The 21,899-nt window shown below is 34.4% G+C and overlaps 1 protein-coding gene across 3 annotated transcripts; it reads left to right on the plus strand.

Annotated features, from left to right (window-relative positions):
* Positions 1–15,773: 15,773 nt before the first annotated feature.
* On the plus strand, positions 15,774–18,627 carry LOC126714868 (uncharacterized). Of its 3 annotated transcripts, none has more exons than XM_050415265.1 (7): positions 15,776–15,933; positions 16,751–16,798; positions 16,914–16,960; positions 17,645–17,711; positions 17,796–17,839; positions 18,154–18,211; positions 18,321–18,627. In XM_050415265.1, the coding sequence occupies exons 1-7, from the start codon at positions 15,874–15,876 to the stop codon at positions 18,369–18,371; spliced, it is 375 nt and encodes a 124-aa protein (XP_050271222.1). In that variant the 5' UTR covers positions 15,776–15,873; the 3' UTR covers positions 18,372–18,627. The 3 variants fall into 3 exon arrangements, with proteins under 3 accessions (XP_050271224.1, XP_050271222.1, XP_050271223.1); XM_050415266.1 differs by lacking the exon at positions 15,776–15,933 and adding an exon at positions 15,982–16,034; XM_050415267.1 differs by lacking the exon at positions 17,796–17,839 and having other exon boundaries at positions 15,774–15,933.
* Positions 18,628–21,899: the final 3,272 nt, after the last annotated feature.

Below are 21,899 nucleotides of genomic sequence, written 5' to 3' on the forward strand. Positions count from 1 at the left end.
CTTTAGACCCAACTTTATTAAACTTTTAAACATTCCCTTAAGTTTCAATTTATTAGAGGGAATGTATATGTGTGCAAAATGTCTCCCTGAGATCTCATAGTATTAATGTTTATCACCCATCTTTAATCGCCAACTTTTAATGTTTATAAGTTATTTTTTCTCTTGCAAACGAAAGATAGTCAAAACGAATCCATTCAAGTTAAGATAACACAATGAACAAGTACAAAAATAAGATAAAATGGCAACAACAATAAGCAAATGGACTTAAAATCCTTACAAAAATCCTAATCAAATTATAAAATAAGTCCTATTTTTTCAACTTAATTTGGAGCTTGGGAGCTTGATCAGCTGATTTATCTGCCTCCGAGGTAGTGACTCCCTCTTTGTCCTTAGTAGCTCCCCCAGCTGGCATGACTGTGGAAGCCAAGTCCTGTTGAAAGCCTTAAGGGACTACCTCTGCCTCAGGAGCTACTGCAGTCTTGTCCAAGGAGGCTTCTGGAGGGGCATTAGCCTCTTTAACTGGCTCTGGTTGGCCAAGAGGAGGAAGACTTTAAGGAAAAACCTCCTGATTAGGATCAGTGGTTGAAGGAGTGTCTTCAGCTTGACTGGATGGAGGAGCTGAGGTGCAGATTGCAGTAAGGTAGAACACATTCTCTGCCTTCCTTAACTCGGAGGAAGCTTCAACCTCAGCTCGGTTAAGGGCTTCATTCCAAGTTTGGGCGCAGTAAATGCGGCACACCACTGGCACCTCTGCCTTTAGGGTCTCCTCCGTCTCAGCCACACCGATTTCATAGCCTTTCTGTTCGGCCTCATTCGTTGCCCGTTCGGCCTTGGCCTTTGCTCTCTCAGCTTCCTCCCTGGACTTTTCAGCTTGCTCCCTCAGTTTTTAGGTTTCCTCCAAGTGCTTCTTAAGGAATGCAACTTGTTTCCGGGCAACCTTTAATTCTACATTTGCTTCACGCAAGCACTTTCCCTGGTCCTCGGCTTGCTTTTGGAAGCCTTCCAAGGCCGAGTCAGCACTCTTGCGAGCTTGCTCCTCAGCCAAGTCTTGCTCGGATATTGTCAAAGTTTGTACAGCCAACACCCGTTTCTTCCTTTCATCGTCTAGCTGATTGTAGCAGATATTGAGCATCTCATCTAGCTTAAAAGTGTTTTAGATAACCTAAAAGGAAGAGATTAACACTATAGTCAGTAAAAAGTACACATCAGTGAGTAATGATCACAAAAAGAAAAAGAAAAGAGTTAGCACTATACCATGCCCAAATATCTTTTATTATTGAGGATGAGTTCATTCTTCCTCGCGTTCTTTATTTCGGCCATATCTCTTGGAAGTAACAAAGTCTCCTCTATAGCCGAGGCTATGTGACACCTAACGCCACCGTTGAAGTCCCTAATAGATGCATCATCTCGTAGGAGCTCCCCACCGTGCATGGATGCTGGCAACCATGCTTGTGGCTCAGGAAGTTGAATGTCAGACCTCTCCTGGCCTCACTGAGCAGGGTGGCTAGTTTTTTGCTGCTTTGCAACTCGCTGGGCATCCTCCTCACGAGTTGGACGGGACTTACCAGTATCCACCACATCCTTCCCCTTCTGCTCCCTACGCCTTTTTAACTCGGCAGCATCAGCTCTGACTGGCTGGGAAGGTTGATAAGAAGGTTGATGAGGAGCAGGAGGAGGAGACCTGGTGGGAAGAGAAGGAATCTGGGATTGCATTGATTTTTCTGGCGCATTCTTCCCAGGCTAATTCTCAATTAACTCCATTAGACTTCTTTGGGGCTTCCTTTGTATTCCCATCTCGTTAAGATCTTCCTCGGAGCGTATAGGTTGATCAAAAATCCCAAAATCTTCCGAGGAGTCTGAGAGTTCTACAACTTCTTCCTTTTCTTCCTCTTCTTCTTCGTCTTCCTCTTTCTCTTCTACTTCTTCTTCTTTGAGGGCAGGTTAGGATGAAGAGGCTCCTGTTAAGATGGTGGCCACAAAAAGGGGCTTAGTGCGAGATGTATCCTTGAGAAGTGGAATACCTTCTGGAACGATGAACCCCTTGTAGGCAACGCTAATACGGTGAAGCCGAGGATCGCGAGCTCTGATCACGCACTTCGGCACTTGGAAAGCAAACGAGAGGGGGGTGTAGCTGAGGATTAAATGGGCTGCCCAGAGTTGGCCGTCAGCTTCGCTCATGTATATCTCGGCTTTCAATACCCTATCCAAACTTGCTTTGTTGACTAAATTGAGTTTGGGCTTGGTGAAACATCTATCTGCAAAATCATTGAATTGAAATGAAGTGTCATTAGGGATAAGAATACTAGGACTCAAAACAAAACCAAAAAAAAAAAAGGAAAAATATGTATGTATAAACTGAACATTATGAATCTATGACTGCATTCCCACCTGGTGTTCCTTCCTCCATAGGGCATGACAGACCATCATGCGATTCCCTATAAAAGATGAGGAAATCCTTTTTTAGATTCTTGTTTGAAGTGGGAAGGCACTGAATTAGCCTCACCTCAGGATATCTCGACTTGAGATAATACCCCTGCCCCTTCAAATGGTGGAGGTTGTACACCCAATTCACGTCATGATGGGTCAGGTTTAGGTCCATTCTCTCATTCAAAGCTTCTATACTTCCAAGGACCCTAAACATGTTTGGGGCACACTGAGTTGGGGATAACCTAAAGAACCTAAGGTAGCTTCTAGTAATCTTACCCATGGGGATGGTTATCCCGCCTTCTATGAAGACAATCATGGAAATAACCACTTCCCCTGTTTTTCTAGCGCCAGCCCATTCCCCTTGGGCTACGTACCTCATACCCACTGTTGAGGGAATCCTATACTTAGCGCGGAAATTTCTCATACCTTCCTCGGACTCAACCAGACATCGAAACTTACCCTCCTTTTTCCTCATTTTCCTAAAGGGTTTAGTAGAGAAATTAACGAGTTTAAGATGAAAGCTGTAAAGGTTTTGAGAAAACTTACAGGTTTGAAAGAGGGTCCTCGGACAAGATTTCAGTATTTGTAGATGCCAGGAAAATGACGAAAAATGAGAAAAATGTTCAGTGTATGAGCTCTAGAATTGTGTGATTACTGAAGGTAAGAAAGAGAATTGATTTGAGAATTCCTTTATAGTCGTGTAGAAGTTATGAGCGGGAAAGTTCCCACTCGCGAAACGAGATAGACCCTCCACCATTCGATTTACATCTTACCATTGAACGTGGGGAGACAAGGGCGTCGCCAAAATTTAATGCTGCCACGCTCAGGATGCTGAAGCGTCAGGAGCATGCCCAAAACATAAAAGGATATGGGCTTGTGACATCAAAATCAATCTTTTCTCCCGAGGAGTCAAAAAACAAGATTTTGAGGGGCTATTGTGGAGGCCAATTAATCAATAACTATTAAAACCATATTAACTGGGCCTGTGGCCCATCCGGGGACGTTAAACCATCTGAGAATGCCCATATAAGATTATAAGGGGAACCAAATGAAAAGAGAAGTAGATATCACATGAGATGGGTCCAGTATGCGTCCGAGGACAAAATCCATTTCGGTAATATGTGTCCGAGGACGATCCGAATGCCGCGTTGTCACAAACACACTTTGAAGTTGTATTACCACAAAAGGTGGGACATGGGACCTAGGGTAACAAAGAAAAGATAAACAAATATCTTTAACAACAGCTGTCTCCGCATTAATTGCCTTTCAACCAACTCTCTGGCCGCATTAATGTGGAGGTGATGCCTGAACAGTGATGAAGCAGCCTTACAGCTGCTAGTTGGAGGTTTCAGAAGGTGTTGGATGGGACAGGAAGGGATCCCCCGAACCCAACCTACACGTGTGTGGTGAAGATGACACCAAGAGGGCAGTATATAATATGGAAGAATGCATTGAGAAAGAAGATCGAAACTTCTAAACGAGTAGTACTTAGAAGAAAACCTTATGAAATAAAGAACTTAACTTGTTTCAAGGAGAAATTGATTGTTATATTTGTGTTAATCCATCTATAAACGTTAAGTTTAATCGTTTTTCTTTTGGAGTTAATCTAGTTCTTTGACATCCACGCTCTACAAATTTATTGTTTGGGCCTTTAGCGTTCGAACCCAATACGAATTTGGGATCGTTACAAATTGAGTCCTTACAAATATTTACCCTAGTGATTTGGAAGAGATCTCCCGAAAAGTATTTACTATTTAGTTCCCATTTCAGCCAGCTTATCTCCATCGTCTTTCATTGACTAATTGGGATGTATTTCAATGATGTTCGTTTTTCCAATTATGAAGAATGATATCAATTTTTTATATTTTTTAATTGTTATATTTCTACACTTTGAGAAGGTTTTGTAATGTTATGACTTCTTCTTTTTTTATTATGTTTTATGAGTTTTAATTTTATGAATGATATATTTTACTATGTGCCCATCTTCATCATTTTTTATTGACTAATTGGCATGTATTCCCACGGTGCTCGTTTTTCCAATTATGAAGCATGATATCAATTTTTTATATTTTTTAATTGTTGTATTTCTACACTTTGAGAAGGTTTTGTAATGTTATGACTTTTTTTTTTTTTTTTTATGTTTTATGAGTTTTGATTTAATGAATGATATATTTTACTATGCCAGCTCATCTTCATCATCTTTTATTGACTAATTGGCAAGTATTTCCACGATGCTCGTTTTTCCAATTATGAAGCATGATATCAATTTTTTTATTTATTTAATTGTTGTATTTCTACACTTTGAGAAGGTTTTGTAATGTAATGACTTCTTCTTTTTTTTATTATGTTTTATGAGTTTTAATTTTATGAATGATATATTTTACTATGTGCCCATCTTCATCATTTTTTATTGACTAATTGGCATGTATTTCCACGATGCTTGTTTTTCCAATTATGAAGCATGATATCAATTTTTTTATATTTTTTAATTGTTGTATTTCTACACTTTGAGAAGGTTTTGTAATGTTATGACTTTTTTTTTTTTTTAATGTTTTATGAGTTTTAATTTAATGAATGATATATTTTACTATGCCAGCTCATCTTCATCATCTTTTATTGTCTAATTGGCATACATATTTCCATGATGCTCGTTTTTCCAATTATGAAACATGATATTAATTTTTTTTTAATTGTTGTATTTCTACACTTTGAGAAGGTTTTGTAACGTTATGACTTCTTTTTTCTTTTTTCTTTTAATGTTTTATAAGTTTTAATTTAATGAATGATATATTTAAAATAAAGTTTAAGAAATTTATATGAAAAAACAAATTGTGTTTGGTTGGACAGGCAAGTATTGTGAGTGCCAACTTAGACAGGAGAGGGAAACAAACCCTTCCTAAAGTGAAAGTGGGGCAGGGGTGGGGGATTAAGACGTGCACCATACTCACCCAATTGCCATTCCTAACCTTTGAAGAATTTTATATATATATATACACACAAACACACATTATATTGGAAAAGCTCTAAAAGATTAAATCTTATAATAAAATTTCACAAAACTGAGGTATCAATTCACCATAGATCAAAATAAAAAGAAATAAAATAGATATTATGTCAGATTTCGTTAAAACTCAAAACAAAAATATTGTGGAATTTCTTTGTATCTTTAGACATTCTAAACAAATAAAAGGCTTTAAAAAAAATGAGGGTGAAAAGAAAAATAAAAGTAAAACAAAAGCAAAGTTGTTTACGCTTAATTAACTCATTCAAAGAATGGAAATAGTGATGGCTCGGCTAGAGGCTTGGAGAGAAAATTAATGTCTTAGTCGGTAAGTAGAGAAAATTCGTGTCGGTCACGTGTTTGAGTGACCGGTATGCACGAGATATCTACTCTTTTCTCTTCGCCAACTACCCGTAAGTACAAGCTCAGGGAAAGTTGGTGTCATGGGAATTGATTTCCCCATATTGCTATTTTCTTCACGGTGATAATTATTACTTATCTAAAAATAGAATGCTTGGGTTTTTGGGCATTGCCATGTCAGTAAAAGCTTGCCAAATTCCAATAGGTCACGGAATTTAACTTCTTTGGGTCCAAGAACTACAAAAGAGAGTGAAAATAATCCAAATCTATGTTGTCATCAATTATACTTAAGCAAATTAATACACAAGTTTTAATCAATTTACTCTAAATGACTTTCATGGATTGGAATTTGAAAAAAAATAGGGTGAGGTTTAGGTCCAATGCATGTAGTGTATTGGACTATTAAGATGGTGGCATGTATTTAAAAGTGAACACATATTATTATCTCAACGGGTCCAGTGTCCAGTTGCACTGGACCCAAACCTCACCCAAAAAAATATATAGCAACATTAAAATATATCCCTATAGGATTAGCCAAAAGAGTTAGTGTCTATTTGAGAACAACTTATCCAGTTTTTACTGAAAACATTTTGTTGAAAATATGCTAAAAAGCTGTATAGAAAAACTAAAAGTTAAAAGTTAAAATTGATGCCAAACAAATTGTAATAGTATTGGTTCAAGGACGTAAGCTTTTTAAGAAAATGATTGACTCTAATTAATGTTTTGAGTACTAAACGCAAACTAATTCATGTTATTTTCCTGAGAATAGTTGCTCTGGACAAATTTTCAAACAAAATTAAGGGCACATATGTACACATTTGGCAAGAAAACAAAAGGGTACCCTACACTACGTTCTTGCTTGTTTTTTTTTTTTGGCTAAGCACATTAGAGGAGAATCGTAGCACAAAGATTCCCTCTTGTGGGATGGATAGATCGAAAGGGGTGGAACTGCAACAAGGAATGTAACTAATCTGTGCTCGTATGGGCTTGCGTAACCGAGCTGATACTGTACCAATTAGAACGTGAATCCTTGATTCTTCCAAGACCAATCACTAGGAGAAGTCAAGAACATCGACTTTGATGGCTAAGAGTATTCGCATAAGCTCATGCAAAATTTGTCTATTTTAGTATAAAATTTTTTTTTTCTTATTTTACATACTCACTTTTTAGAACACTTCACGTCAGATTATCTATTTTACATTACATTTCATTAAAATATTGATTTTTCTTTTATCATTTCTCTTTCTTTACGCAACAACCACCATCCACTCACTTCCTTCATCCTCAAGATACGTAAAAAATAATAAATAACTAAATACAAAATGCAAAATGAATAACACTAGTTTAAATTTACATGGTTATTATAGTAAACTTGTAAATTTACACAATTATACATAGACTAATGTGAGTCATTTTTAGGCAAAATTATATAAATTCTACATCTTTTTTTATTATACACGAACTGAATGCTTAGTTAGTATGTTAAGATTTTTAGGAATGAAATATTGAAGAGTAATAATGATTCTTAATGTGCATATGGTGTGGGGGTGATGAGTTTTTTTGTAGGACATGGAAGAGGTGAGTTTGGTGGGTATTTCTCCCAAAACCAATTGTTAGGCATGTCGCTACTAGGTTATCCCCCTCAGGTTAGCTAAGGAGACGTGTGTCAAAATTACAGTGAAATGAACAAGTCTAATCATAGTTAGTGTACATTTGGCATTGGCTTGAAAAGCCAGCTTTTTTTACTATTTAGCTTATTTTTGGTATTATTCATGTGTCCCATTGTATTATTTCAGCTACATTTTAGCTTTACCTACAATCTTTTCAGCAAAAAATTTTCAGTTTCAACTAAATAAGCTGTTCCCAAATAAACACTTAATGTAATTGATAATTGATGAGGCATAATAAATGTTAATGTTAGAGAAAGGGGATGATAACACTCCCCTCTAGGAAGATTGTTTATACCAATTGATACCCATAGGTCTATGGACACATCATCTCTAAAGCACCCAACTATTGTGGTCCTAAGGGCCATTAACTACCGGCCCGTTTGGATGGAGAAGGGAAAGAGAGGAGTAGAGTAGAGTTGACTGAAAATTGACTAATCTTGGCCTAAATATACTCTAGTCTACTTTACTCTACTCTATCTCCCTCTCCCTCTCCCTCAATCCAAACGAGCTAAGGGCACTCTCTTTGTTGGTTGAGCCTATACAGACTTCAAGTTGTGCTCTCCTATTCACCAATCACATCAATCCTTAGGGGAGTATTTTTCATTTTCCAAAATGAAATTTGTGTGGACTTGACGATATGGAGGTTGATGGAATATCTACATTAGGTAGAACCAAAAGGAAGACATAATATTGAAATACAAAAAATATAAAAACGAAATAAAACTTAAAAGAACTAAACTGAAAACATTTCAAAATTAGAGAATAATTTGTAATTTAGTTTTTTTTATTATTATTAAATATGTGAAGAGGTGAGAAAGTGGTCAAGCCTTAGTATGATAATAAGTACCTTCCACCAAAAGTGATAGATCTTAGATTTCACTCTAGGAATCAGCATAACCAAACAAAAATGGATTTTTGTGCACTGGGTACAGCCTTTTGTGTAAAGAAGTGAGATAAAACTCAAGCAGTTTATGTTTATAAACTCTTCTTATTATAATGAAGGTAGGTTATCTTATTATAAGATTATATAGTTTGATGCGCCTGTTTGATCTATTTGGCATCTTGAACTATTTTGATAGGGGAATATGATTATTTTGAATTATGAAAAAATTGGTTTATTTTTATATTTTTGTGGACTATTTTATATTGATTATATAGTTGATTTACACAATATATATGTTATGTTGTACATGTTTTGAGTTATATAAAAAGTGTTATCAATTTTTCCAACTATAAAAAATATCAGAAAATATTTTCTAACTAGTTTTCTAGGTCACTATCAAATATAGATATAAACGAGACATTTTTTTAGAATTTTTTTTTTTTTTTTTTTAGAAAAGACCTATGTTTTAGTAAAACGCTTTAGGTAGAAAAAAATTGATCATTCAGAAGCAAAAATTCATCAAAAATCTCGAGAAGTCTAGGCAAAAATTTTGCCAATTCTACAGGTAGTTGAGTTTGCCCTTCGCCATCATTCACTCTCAGATGCTTGTTTGTTCAACTACATACGAAAAGAGAAAATTCGAAAACTTTTTTTGTGATTGACATATGTACGTTTGAAATCATGAAAATCCTTTTTTCCTAAGAAATAAACAATGCATGTTATGACTTTTGGGAACCTATCTATTAAGAGAGGGAGCCCCTCTCGCTGCCATAGCCAAACTCCCCTGTATTTTCCTTTTCATTCAAGTCACCTCTTTAAGCTATCTAAATAAGCATAAAAGTTTATTTGAATACCGCTTATTTAATTGAAACTGAAAACTTATTGTTGACTATAAATAAAAATAAAAGTTAGTTGAAATAATACAGTGGAACCTATAAATAGTGCCAAAAAATACAGTGAGACTTATGAATAATAGCAAAAATAAATTAAATAGTAAAATAATTTATAATTTTAATCCACATCCAAATGTACACTAAGACTCTAAACGAACTATATATCTTACAAAATAGCAATGGCCCCTTCTTGAGAAATTGGCATTAATTATGTTTAATTTTGGTCCTGCCCCTAGGTAGGTTAAATTACTCCAAGGTAAGTATCTATCAAGTGGTTTGGTCCTGTCCTTATGTCGTGTCTCTTTTTTCAAACATTATTAGACTATTCTTGTAAAGGAACCTTTACGTATACATGCTATTACAAGTCTCTTTTTCAATGGACACATGTTAAAAGAGCTAAGCAAGTCATCTAATCAAGTCATCTACTAAGTCTTCTTCCAAAACTAACAAAGCTTCTAGTATCAACCTTCTAGTATCAACAACTCGAGGAACATAAGTCTTTGTAATGTTATTTACAAAAACTACTTTTATAATAATTGTCAATAGACTGAAAGCACTACTCCCCAAAATTCATACCTTGGCAAATTGAATTCGAGCCTAGAAGACTCATTCTTCTTTTTTTTCTTTTTTTCTTTTTGATGGGAAACCTGAAAATTTCATTAAACAACAACAGAAGACAAATGGATTACATCGTCAGTACGCGCGTGCTCAATAAGCCTAGGAGTTTCATCCAGAGGTTAACCACACTATTAGCTTGGGGAAAAAAAAGGAAATTTTAGCTATATATAGGGATAGATTTGGACATGAAAAAAAACCTTTGATACATACATAGACTAACATCAACCAAAGACAAAAGAATTGCAAAATCAATAGTGAAAAGCCTGCTATGGTAGTAAGTGATCGGATAGAAGTGAACCAAATTCAAGAAGAGGTTAACCACACTATTAGCTTGGGAAAAAAGAAAAAGGAAATTTTAGCTATATATAGGGATAGATTTGGACATGAAAAAAAACCTTTGATACATACATAGACTAACATCAACCAAAGACAAAAGAATTGCAAAATCAATGGTGAAAAGCCTGCTATGGTAGTAAGTGATCGGATAGAAGCGAACCAAATTCAAGAAGAGGTTAACCACACTATTAGCTTGGGAAAAAAGAAGAAGGAAATTTTAGCTATATATAGGGATAGACTTGGACATGAATAAAAAATCTTTGATACATACATAGACTAACATCAACCAAAGACAAAAGAATTGCAAAATCAATAGTGAAAAGCCTGCTATGGTAGTAAGTGATCGGATGGAAGTGGACAGAATTCAAGAAAATGGTGTGTTTGGATACCGTTTATTTAGCAGAAGTTAAAAAATTATTGCTGAAAATACTATAAATAAAGGTAAAAGTTACTTGAAATATTACAATAGAACTTATGAATATGTCAAAAAATGTAATAAAACTCATAAATAATAACAAAAATAAACTAAATAATGAAATAATTTTCATTTTTTATCCTACCCAAAACGCGTACAAAAGCTTTTGAAGATTCTAACATTTGAAATCGCAAGTGGCATCATAGATACACACATCCTTGAACGGTAAGAAATGGCTGCCTTATGGCTTCATTGATCACTTTTATCCAAAAATTTATGACAACCAATTGACAGGAACGACCGACGTTAACGTCCTTTCACTTTTAGACAATGGGACATTGTACTAACTACTAAGCTCTCATTAAATTTTCTGAAAATTTTGGCAGCTGGTGTTGGAAAACTTTAATGGCCTAATTGATCAGCAGTCCATGAGTGACCACCCACTTACTTATCATGTTCAGGTCGGAGTACTTGTAGGACTGCCACTGTCCATTCGGTTTTTCACTTTTTGTGGGTGTGGGCTCGTTGCGGAAGCCAGAAAGAAGAATGCACAATAATACATTGGCTTTATTATTTGGGAAAAAATTTTCTAGGGCTGCAACCAATTATTGTAGACCAATTTTTACCATTATAGAATGTGGTTAATTGTGAGTAATGAAAAAAAGTTATGAGTTCATATGAAAGTTTGTCATATAAAATAATTGTGAAAATTAATGAAACTTGCTGTGAACTCGTACGTTGTACGTGATAATTATTTTTATAATGATTTTTTTTTTTTTTTTACAATTTAAACTAATTTAATAAAGAATAATGTATTTCATAATCATATTTTTATTTATTATAGAAAAAATCATAAATATAATATAAGAGCAATCATAAATCATAAATATAAATTTTGTGGTACCAAAATGAAAAAAATACAGTTTTTCTCAGAAATTCAAAAAGCAAATTAACGAAAATATTCATTTTTTAATAAAAGTTTTTGTGGGGGCTATGGCCCAAAGTAACGAGTTGGGCCTTGGGCTTGTCCGAGGACACTAGCGAGTCCGAAGAGACAACATGACTTAGATAATCTATGTTACAAGCCTTATCATAGGAGACAAAGAAAGAAGGTCCAAGGAGGGACTTCTCCTTGGACGCTGAAAATCCAGAGCAAACATACATTCAAACTGTTGAGGCACACTCCCTAAACACGTGAAAAGGAAGAAAACTCAAAATATCTAAGGAAAGGTTGCCACCACCACATTAAATAAAATACAGCTGTTTTTCTGGCCGCATTAATGTGGAGAAGACCCCTGAACAGTACTACTTTAGCTACCGCAACTCACAAATGATTGAAAGAGGTGTCTGATGGGATAGATGCTCAGGTATGAATCCAGGTGACCAACAGGTGTAAGGTCCAGATAATCAGAGAGAGCCTATATAATGTAAGAAAGCTCCCACAAAAGGGGGACGGAGAATAAAAGGAAGAAAAGGAGAGGGAGAGATCGAGAGCATGTAAAAGAACCCTGATATGGTGATTTGTGATCCTAAAAGTTCCAGTCTCCTTGGAAAAAGGTCTTTTGACCGTGACAGATCTTACTTCCAGTCTCCTTGGAAAAAGGTCTTTTGACCGTGACAGATCTTACTTCATGTTCATTTACCTTTAAATCTCATGCAAGTCGTAGTTCAACTCATTTTAACCTAGTTCTTTGACCCATACTCTAAATAAATTTATTGTATTGGGCTTTTTGGGCCAAGATTCTAGAAAATCTGGAGTTGGGCTCCAAATCTAGTCCCTACAATTTTTTATAACATTTTGTGAATCGTTAAAAAGAATATAAAATTTTGAAATTATTCTTTTAGTTTCAAACAAAATTTCTCAAACCTTATTTTTTCTACCTACAATCCAAAACACCGAAAAACGTAACTAAGAAAATTAATAAACTTAACAATAATTAATTGGACCAATTAGGAAAAATAATTTGTTGTTGATAATCTATTAAGGTTATTTTCTTTTCAACAATTGTAATTTCATCCACCTAAAACATATTATAGAATAAACAATTATTAGCAAAATCTAAGAATTCAATTTCTATATATGCATTGTTATAAAATAATAATAACAATTAAAGTAAAATTACAAAAGTTAAAATTTGTCACCCATCTGATTATTTTCGTTTGACTAACCTTTGCTTTTTTCTAAATAAATGACATTATAGAGTATTTCTAATACAACTATTACAAGTATTTTGTTCACCACAAAGAATTAAAAATAAACAAAAATTAGTAAAGTTTCATAGTTTAACATCTAAATTGAGCACTATAAAAAATCACGATGTGTCATAGAATAAATACCAAATTATCCAAATTATGCTATGTAATAGAATAATATTATATTTTTATATGCTATATTTAATTCTTTATAATGCAATAGGATAAAATTTAACAATCAAAGAGAACAAAAAAAAAATTCAAAAAAAAAAAAAACTAAGTCTCATTAACCTAAAGTAGAGTTTTAAATAATATAAAAAATTATTAGCCTAAAGCAGAGATACAAGAAAAATAAAAAAATCCACCAAACAGTTGAGAGAGAGAGAGAGAGAGAGAACATTTGTTTTGTGAGGGAAAACTATGCATACAATGGAAGAGATAGTGACAAGTTTATAGTAAGAAGGTGTGAATAAGAAGAGACAAAAATAAAAGAAGATGAAGGGGAAGAGGAAGAATGATATTAATGTAGAGGCTAGTGGGGAGATGAAAAGGTAAGGAGGTAGAAATGTTGGAGAAGTAGTAAGGAGATGAAAAGGTAAGGAAGGGAGAAAGGTTTGAGAAGTATAAATATTAAAAAAATAAATGTTAAAAACAATTATAGGAAAATTGAAAAGAAAAAAGATAATGACATGAACGCTGATGTGACTCAACTAGAACGTAGCAACAATAAATGCTACGCTTCAGTTTATATATATATATATATATATATATTAGTTGTAATTCTATAATAACTCTTAGTTTGGATAGTATGTACCTTGTTAATACACCAAGACATGTGGTAGGGTTTTCTTGATTTGAAATTAGGTGTGAATTGGTGAAATGTGGAGTGATAATGAACCAATCGTTCTTAAGTTTGGTGCTGGTGTATGAATACACTATCATTCCTACTCGGGGTGTTCTAGTTGTTGTTGCAAGTGTGCTCCAAACACTAACTTTTAATGTGAGTCCCACATTGGTTTAGAGTGAACTCTTTTTTTTTTTTTTTTCTTTTTTTGTGATTAGAAACTATTGCGAATCTCTTTTGATATCTAAATATATGGGATTTAGTATAGACTTTGACCTTATCTATATCACATACACCACTCCATCTCATCTTGTGCTACCTACATGTGATCAACTTCTTTACTTTTTTTTTTAGACTTTTCCTTAGCTATTTAATTGCTCCATCTCTATCGAAACAGCACCATTGTCCCTTTATTCTCCATGAAGTGCTTTGCCTCTCTCCACATATTTTCTTCTTGTGTGAATGGTATTCTGCCATCACCGATAATAAAGGAAACACATTTTAGAAGATTTTTCTTAAACCTCTATGAGTGAAAGTGCGTCCAACACAAAAGTGTACACCATAATCTAATCTTGAGAGGTTGTTTGACCTGAGAATCAATCATATCAAGTTTTATTCTTTTTGATACATTGATAATTTAGGATAGAGAAATTTGAACCCTAAATGTTTTTGTTGGAAACACCAGGAGTTACCAGTTAAGGTACAAGCTTAAAGTTCTTGGCGCATCAAGTTGCACTTGGTGCAACTTTAAATAGTGTCACATCACCTAATAACTTTTTATTTAGTTTAAATTTTAAAAATCCCGCCATTAGGATACATGTTCTTTATATTCTTAGAAAGCATGCAAAATTTTATACCAATCGAACTGTTTACTATTTGATCAAGAAACCTGTCTTTTGTTTATAATTTTAAAAGACAAAAACCTGAATAAAAATTTGATAAATGACATAGTTATTGATTTTTAATTTGAAAAAAGAAATTGGTAGATGTATTAATAACATAGAAAACATGTAATTCAATGGCATGATCTCAAAATTTTAATCTAATAAAAAGTTATTAAGTGATGTAACATTTCTTAGAGTCACACTAAATATCTTGACCCACGTATATACTCTCTCACCAGGGTGAACACAATGCATTTTATGACTAAAACAGCGATTTTAAGTAGGGTATTTTATTATATTTAAATACTAATAATATAATATTTGTTTAAATTTTGATAATGAATGTTGTTTTTCATAAATGAATTTGTCAATTTAAGTGCTATTAAGTAATGAACATTGGAATTTAGTAATGAATTTGTCTAGAAAACTAATATTTCTTATTTTAATTTTGATAGAGAGAAAGAAAGAGTTTGTCCACCTTCCATGTGTTTGGAAGATTGAAAATTTTACAATTTTTTTTTTAATTAAATAGTTGATTTGAATCTTGGATGTTTCCATTGAAAACTCCAAAAGATACTAGTTGAGTTACAAAGTTTTTGATAGAAAGTCAATCCTATCTCTCATAGTACTTGGATCCACAAAGGGACTATCTACATACGCATGAATGCAAGAGTTATCTTAGGTTCTTTTATTAATAGGACTATTTTCTTTCATTTGGGAAACTTAGACCATTACTTAGGTGGTATAAAGGTTGAGTCAGCCCTATCTCTCACAGTTTTTGGATCCACACATTATGAGAGGGACTATCTCCATATGCATAAATGCAAGAGTTATCTTATGCTCTTTTATTAGTGGGACTATTCTCTCCAATTTTTATAATTGTTCTTTCTTTTCTTTTCTTTTTTTGATAATTTGTCTCAATAAAATCTTACTGTAATTATACATTTTTATTTTTAATATGGTCACGTGATTGCTACATAATTTTTCCATCCATAAAGCTAATGAAAATTAGTTCCAAAGGGAGGTGTTATATGGAAGAACAGAAACCTTAAACAATGTTTTTGCAACTGACTCAAACCTCAAGGCGTATTTTTGCATTTTGGCCCAATAAAATAAAATAACTTCGGATCCACCTCAACCTTAAATTATTGGGCTGGGCCAACTTTTGTGGGCTGATTCTTGAGAGACTGGGCTGGGCTGCAGCCATAAACCTACTCAGAATAGCTCAACAACGTGGCCCAGTTCAGCCCAAGACTTCTGAAATTGGTCCCGGTTCACTTGCAAGACCGAGTCTTTCTTCTCAAAATCTCTCTCTCTCTCTCCTTCTGTCTAGAGAGAGATAGTTCCTTATGGATAGCTCAGTCCCGCGCTTTCCTGTCACCTACAAGAGTCTCTCATTGGATATTAAGGTAAAAAGATTCCGACTTTTGCTTTTTCATTGGATTTCTTTATCTAATCTTACTGAAAACAAACCATGTTGCCCATCACCTGTTTGATTCAACGCTTCAATGTAAAATCCCAATACTTTATTCTGTGTGATTTTGGTAATAATGGGTTCTTTGTATTTTTCATAATTTACTTTGGGTTGCTTCTGAATATCACTTTAGTGATAAGATTAGGTGATTTGAAGTAATGGGTCAATGGTGTCAGTGACAGTAAGATGGGCTTGTGGGGCTTTTAATTCTGGAATTACAGTTTGCTTTAAAAACCAAAAAACAAAAACAATGTTTGGAATAATTTCTCAGCTGGAGTAAGGGCTTTTGTAATTTTTAACCATAATTGAATGGAGAATTCTGATTTGGCTTGTTTTGGTTTTCTGAAATTTATGTGGATTGCATACTTTGAAGACCTAACTCAAATATAAGAAGTATGATACTACATATTATGGTATCTAGTTTCTTTCTTGTTGATATAACTATGTATTTTTATTAGATGAGAGAAAAAGAATCAAGTGAGGCTTCATTTCAATGAAATACCTGAATGCAAAGGTTAGGCTTGCTAAGAATGTGAGACAGGTGACATAGGGACATTGAATTTTATAGGTCTTACAAAGTGTGCACAAGTAAGTCAGGATCTCTAAATGGTTCTGTTTTAGTTTCAACTACCCCAATCAATTTCATGATGGAAATCATGGTCCTTTTGGGTTTAACATTCCTTGTTTTGTTTGCTTGGCTATTGCTACTAATGTGTTATTTCCCAGTTGCTTATTTTGTTTCTGCTTGTCAGGGGAACAAAACAGATGTAGTCCTTTGTAGTTATGATGATCATTTTCTTGTAAGTTCTAAGTTCCTCTTCATTTGGATTTTTTTTATTGGTGACCCTCCAATAGGGGACGGGGTGTTGATGGCTTCATGTTTGTGTGCACTTCTAATGTTTGAAAAACTTTTAGGTGATTGCAACTCAAATAGGAGCCATGGGGACAATACTCCATGCCAGGTCTGCATATTCTTTTCATTGAACTACTGGAGCAATCCTGTGAAGTGGGATTTCTTTGTTGCTTCATAAATTATATTTCAGTTCAACATTGCTGTAATTATGCACATTAGTTCCTTTCTCACTTTGTCCAATTCTTTGTTCATATGGAAACTTTGTGGCTTATGATAAAAATCCTGTTATTCTTTACTCCTGTTCTGTTCTGTGAAGTATTATATCATATATTGTCCTCCAGTCAGCCTAGAATGGTTGACACAATTTAGTTATTCTATGTTTTTGTACGTGCTTGCTGACCTGGGAGGTTTGCATAACTTACATCCAAAAAACTCTCTCATGTTTGTTGAGTAGAAGGAATGATCTTGTTATGTGGCTTTTTTAATAAAACAAAATCTTGAGAGAGAGAGAGAAAAAAAAAATAAATGAGGGAAAACTTGATTCCAGTACTTGATAATAAGAAGAGAATTTAAGGTCAACAGACTCAACACAGGGCTGAGAGGAGGAAGAATTTTTTTTTTTTTTTTTTTTTTTTTTAAATCCTATAGTTTGACCATTTAAAAATGTGAGAGATTGATTGCATAGCAATGTGACATTGTAATCTCATCCTTGGATGTGAGAATCACATGGAACCATTAAATGATAATTCTACTGAGAGGAGCTTCTGAGATATATATCTCTCTTCATCACCAGGAAGGAGGAAGGGGTGTCAATCGAGCCAACATTCAATGTGTCTGCAGTATTTGGCAAACGAGATGAGGTAGGCTAGCTTGGGCTCTAGCCTCTTAGTATGATAACTGTTAATTTAACTTATACTGATTTCAACCCACTTCAACAAATGCAGCCAATGCTGCTGGCATGTGCTCGTCAGTTAATTCAACACATCAGGTATATTTCCAGTTCAAAATATTTACGAAAGTTTTAAAGCTATTTTTTGTTCCTTGCTTCTCAGAACTAGAATTTGCTAGCAATCATTTTTTTCTTTGGGAGAATTTATTTTGTAAAATCATTTATGTGAATGCTAATAACAAGGTATTCATCTTCTCACATTTAGCCTAAAAGAGGAATTACTAGCATTAATAGAATGCCAATCAGCGTAAGTGGCATCCAAATATAATAGCAATGTATGTTCTGGATACCTGTTTCCATGGAATCTGTTACCTGAATCACAAATAATTTAATGTGTCTTGTTGTGTGTTCAGCATCTCAGGCTCCTCCAGGTCATTGGTGATCTCTCTTGGACTCAAGGACCATTCTGCGGTACTATTCAAAGATATTCACATCTTCTTTATTTATAAAAATAAATAAATTCACCTCTTCTTTGGAACAAATGACACAGTATAACTCATGATCCCACTTTGTTATACAGGAGACACTGAAGGGAGTTGTTTCTGCTGTTATTGAGAACCGCCTCTGGTAACGTAATGTAACTGAACTTAAAGCATTATGCTTAAAACCTCAGATGTTGGTTTCATTCTCCAGGACTCAAGCCTGCTGCATTTGCAGATTGATAGTCGCTTTCTAGTTGCATATTAATACTCACTTAACTAGCCTGAATGCAAATGTAGTTCAATAGTTATCGCTGGGGTACATGTCATTAGATATGAATGTTCAACCATTGCTTAATGATTTGTATCTGAAACCTTACTTTAATACAAGGACTGCTTTGATTTTTAGGGCTCTCTCTCTCTTGCTCTCTCTCTCTCTCTCTCTTGTGGCAGGGGAAGCACTCCTACCAAACTCAGCTGCTATGGTCCAATACTTCTATATAAGTGAACGAGTATAGCATGTCAGCATTAATTCCAAGTTGGGACTGAACCTACCATAAATCTGCTTGAACAGCATCATCTCAGATTATTCAATAACAAGCTCAGTTTATCTTATCAAGAATAAATAAACAATAATAATTAGTAGGGAAGGGAAATGCTGCCCCAAAGTAGGCATCTCTTCAAATAACCCGCCCCCTCTCTCTGAGCTACATAGCATCAGTTCTCATGGAAACTTTCTAATTTCCTGACACACTTGGCCTACTTCCTAGCAGAAGCAGAAACCGCCTGTGTAGATAGCTTTAATGGGTTCTTCAACATGAATAAATGCAGACCTATGTTAGGGCCCGTTTGGATTGAGGAGGAGTAGAGTAGAGTTGGCTGAAAATAAGCTAATTTTAGGTCAATTCTACTTTATTTTACTCTATTACTCCTCCCTCCCCCATAATCTAAATGGACCATTAATCTTGAGAGCCTTCAGTGAGGAAGATCAAATCTTTTCTGAATATTTACACGTGGTTCCAAGAAGTAGCCAACTTTTGTGATCTCACATTCTCACTTCAAATGCTACTTTCTTAGCTTGAGACTAGAGATCCTATAGTTTCGGCCATTTCAAAGGTCTGCATTCCATGTGTAGTTCTGCTTAAAATAACAAACGATCTACATTAAATTGCAGATACCAATCCAAGCCTCAAGTGGAAACCACATGCTTCCCAAAGATTGAAACCAATGTAAATTTCTTGTTTAACCTGAAAAAGTGAAAATAGGATAACATGAAAAATAACTCTAAAAACTTCTCCTGAATAAAATGCTTTGGGAAGGATGCTTAAAATATAATGCTTTGGTAACATTGTTCTAATAAAATTATTTATATTTTTGGAAATACGTGTGGGTAAAAAGTGTATAGAAATACGTATAATGTTAATTAAAAACTGAAAAGTGTTGCTTAAAATGTCATACCATATGGCCCCAAATGTCCCAAGTTGTGGCTGGGAATATGACAAAGGAGGATTCTAGGGTGGACTTATTAGATAGTCTTGACAAGTCTCTGAAGACCTCATCCTTGAGGCCTGAATATTTTTTGAAAAAAAAAGCTACTTCACTCCCCATTGTACAAGTTTTAGCAAAATATCTCACATACGAGGTGTATCTTTCACTATTTCACTTGTATAATTATATATTGGATCTATGGAAGTAGGAAGTAATTAATACACCCACTTAACTAAAACAAGAGTGATTAGGTTTAAGTAACACGAGAGAGAGAGAGAGAGAGAACAATGGCATCCCAAAGCAACCTCTTGGATGGATGTCCTGCGTTAAACACCTTATAGCACTGGCAATTGCAATTATTAGTATAAGTTGATTATAGAAAATTTGTCTTTTAAAAAATTTGATAGTTACAACAATGGGAGGGAAAAAAATCTGAACCTTAGGCGTCTTTATTGAAAAGTGGAAACACTAAGATATGTCAATTAAGTTACAAGACTTTTGACAATAAGTTTGTTAACTTGGAGCAAGAGGTCATGTCCATTCCATGAACTTCGCTCTACATATTACCTTTACCTGCTCATCGTAACGAGCTCAGAATGATACCTAAGTGTTCCTAGTTCACACTTCACATACAGCCCCTGAAGCTTAACATCCACAATTAATGTAAAACAATTCAACTAATCATATTGAGATTATTATCTGTGCTAACTCCTTATCTTTTAAGGATTACTTTGTCTCATATTTATTGTGGAAGATTGTATTTTGTAGGGGTGTCAATTCGGGTTAGCGTGTTGGGTTCGTGTCGTGTCGAGATAGGGGTATTCGACTAAATGGTTCAACCCTAACCCGACTCATTTAATAATCGTGTCATGATCCTTCAACCCTAACCCGACCTGTTAATAAAGCGGGTTGACCTAACCCAACCCATTTGACACGCTTAATAAACGAGTCGTGTTGGGTTGACACGAATGTAACACAACCTATTTCAACCTGCATAATATTAAATATAACATCCATCTAGAAATAATTTTTTTTACATCCCAAAAAGCAGTGCATACACTTTAAGTCTTTAACCCATATTAAAAATAATATAATTCAACAAAAATATAATATTTATCTAGAAATAAGTTCTTTACACTCCAAAAGAAGTACATACACTTCAACCCAAATTCAAAATAACAAAAATAAAACAACATAGTTCAACAAAAATATAATATCTTTGGAACTCGCCAAATACTAAGTATCAATATTGAAAGAATTTGAGCAAACAGTAGACTAATCCTAACTATAACCACGATTATCATCCATAAATTCTTTACTGATGTCCAAATTCATAACATCTTCCACAAACTCATTCAATTTCATTTGTCCAAGTTCTATGCCCAAAAAAAAAAAAAGTATTAGTAGTTCTAGAGTCTGTAAAGTTTCAATTTCTAATTATATCCCTTGTAAATTTTTGTAGTTACTCACTTTTCTATTTAAATTTAAAATATATGTTGGATATAAAAAGTATTTGACAAATCTAAAATAAAATAAATATTTATTTGTTATACGAGTTAAACGAGTTGTGTTAAGTGGGTCATTTCGGATTGATACAAATAAATTGGCGTATCAAACGTGTCTATTGTGGGTTATACGGGTTGACCCGCTTATGACACGTTTCTTATCGTGTCGCTTTCGGGTCGACCCATTTATGACCCAAACCCATTAAGGTCTAAACCCTAACCCAAAAAAACACGTGTCGGGTTCGTGTCGTGTTCGCGGGTTGGGTTGAACATTGACACCCCTAGTATTTTGAATCAATTGGCTTTTCTTCATTACTTATTCTATTCCTAAGGTTGGAGCTACGTCTAAGAGAAAAGAAGTGTCAAATTAGATGAAAGTTTAATGCAATGTGTTGTTACATGTGCCAAGTAGGCATAGATGAAAGGGGCCTAATGATATGAATAAGAAAGAAAATAAATTGGTGTAGAATGTTAGGAGAATTGAAACGATTAAATTATCACATTAACACCCAAGGAATTAACATATTTATACCAAAAAGTTATAGTAATCATGGTTGTCAAAATCGCAATCTAAATCGTAGGATTGCACAATTTTACGATCTCACCTCACCAAAACATCGTTTAAGATCGCACTGAGATCGTACGTAGAATCGTGTAGAATCATATAGGATCGCAGGATCGAATGAG

The sequence above is a fragment of the Quercus robur genome, chromosome 2, assembly GCF_932294415.1.
Source record: "Quercus robur chromosome 2, dhQueRobu3.1, whole genome shotgun sequence".
Taxonomy (NCBI): Eukaryota; Viridiplantae; Streptophyta; class Magnoliopsida; order Fagales; family Fagaceae; genus Quercus; species Quercus robur.

Excerpts from the sequence above, each read along its gene's own strand:
- LOC126714868 (XM_050415265.1), top strand. The coding sequence starts at position 15,874 with ATGGATAGCTCAGTCCCGCGCTTTCCTGTCACCTACAAGAGTCTCTCA. Across the intron at positions 15,934-16,750 it reads GTCTCTCATTGGATATTAAG|GGGAACAAAACAGATGTAGT; the intron begins GTAAAAAGATTC and ends TCTGCTTGTCAG. Across the intron at positions 16,799-16,913 it reads GTTATGATGATCATTTTCTT|GTGATTGCAACTCAAATAGG; the intron begins GTAAGTTCTAAG and ends AAAAACTTTTAG.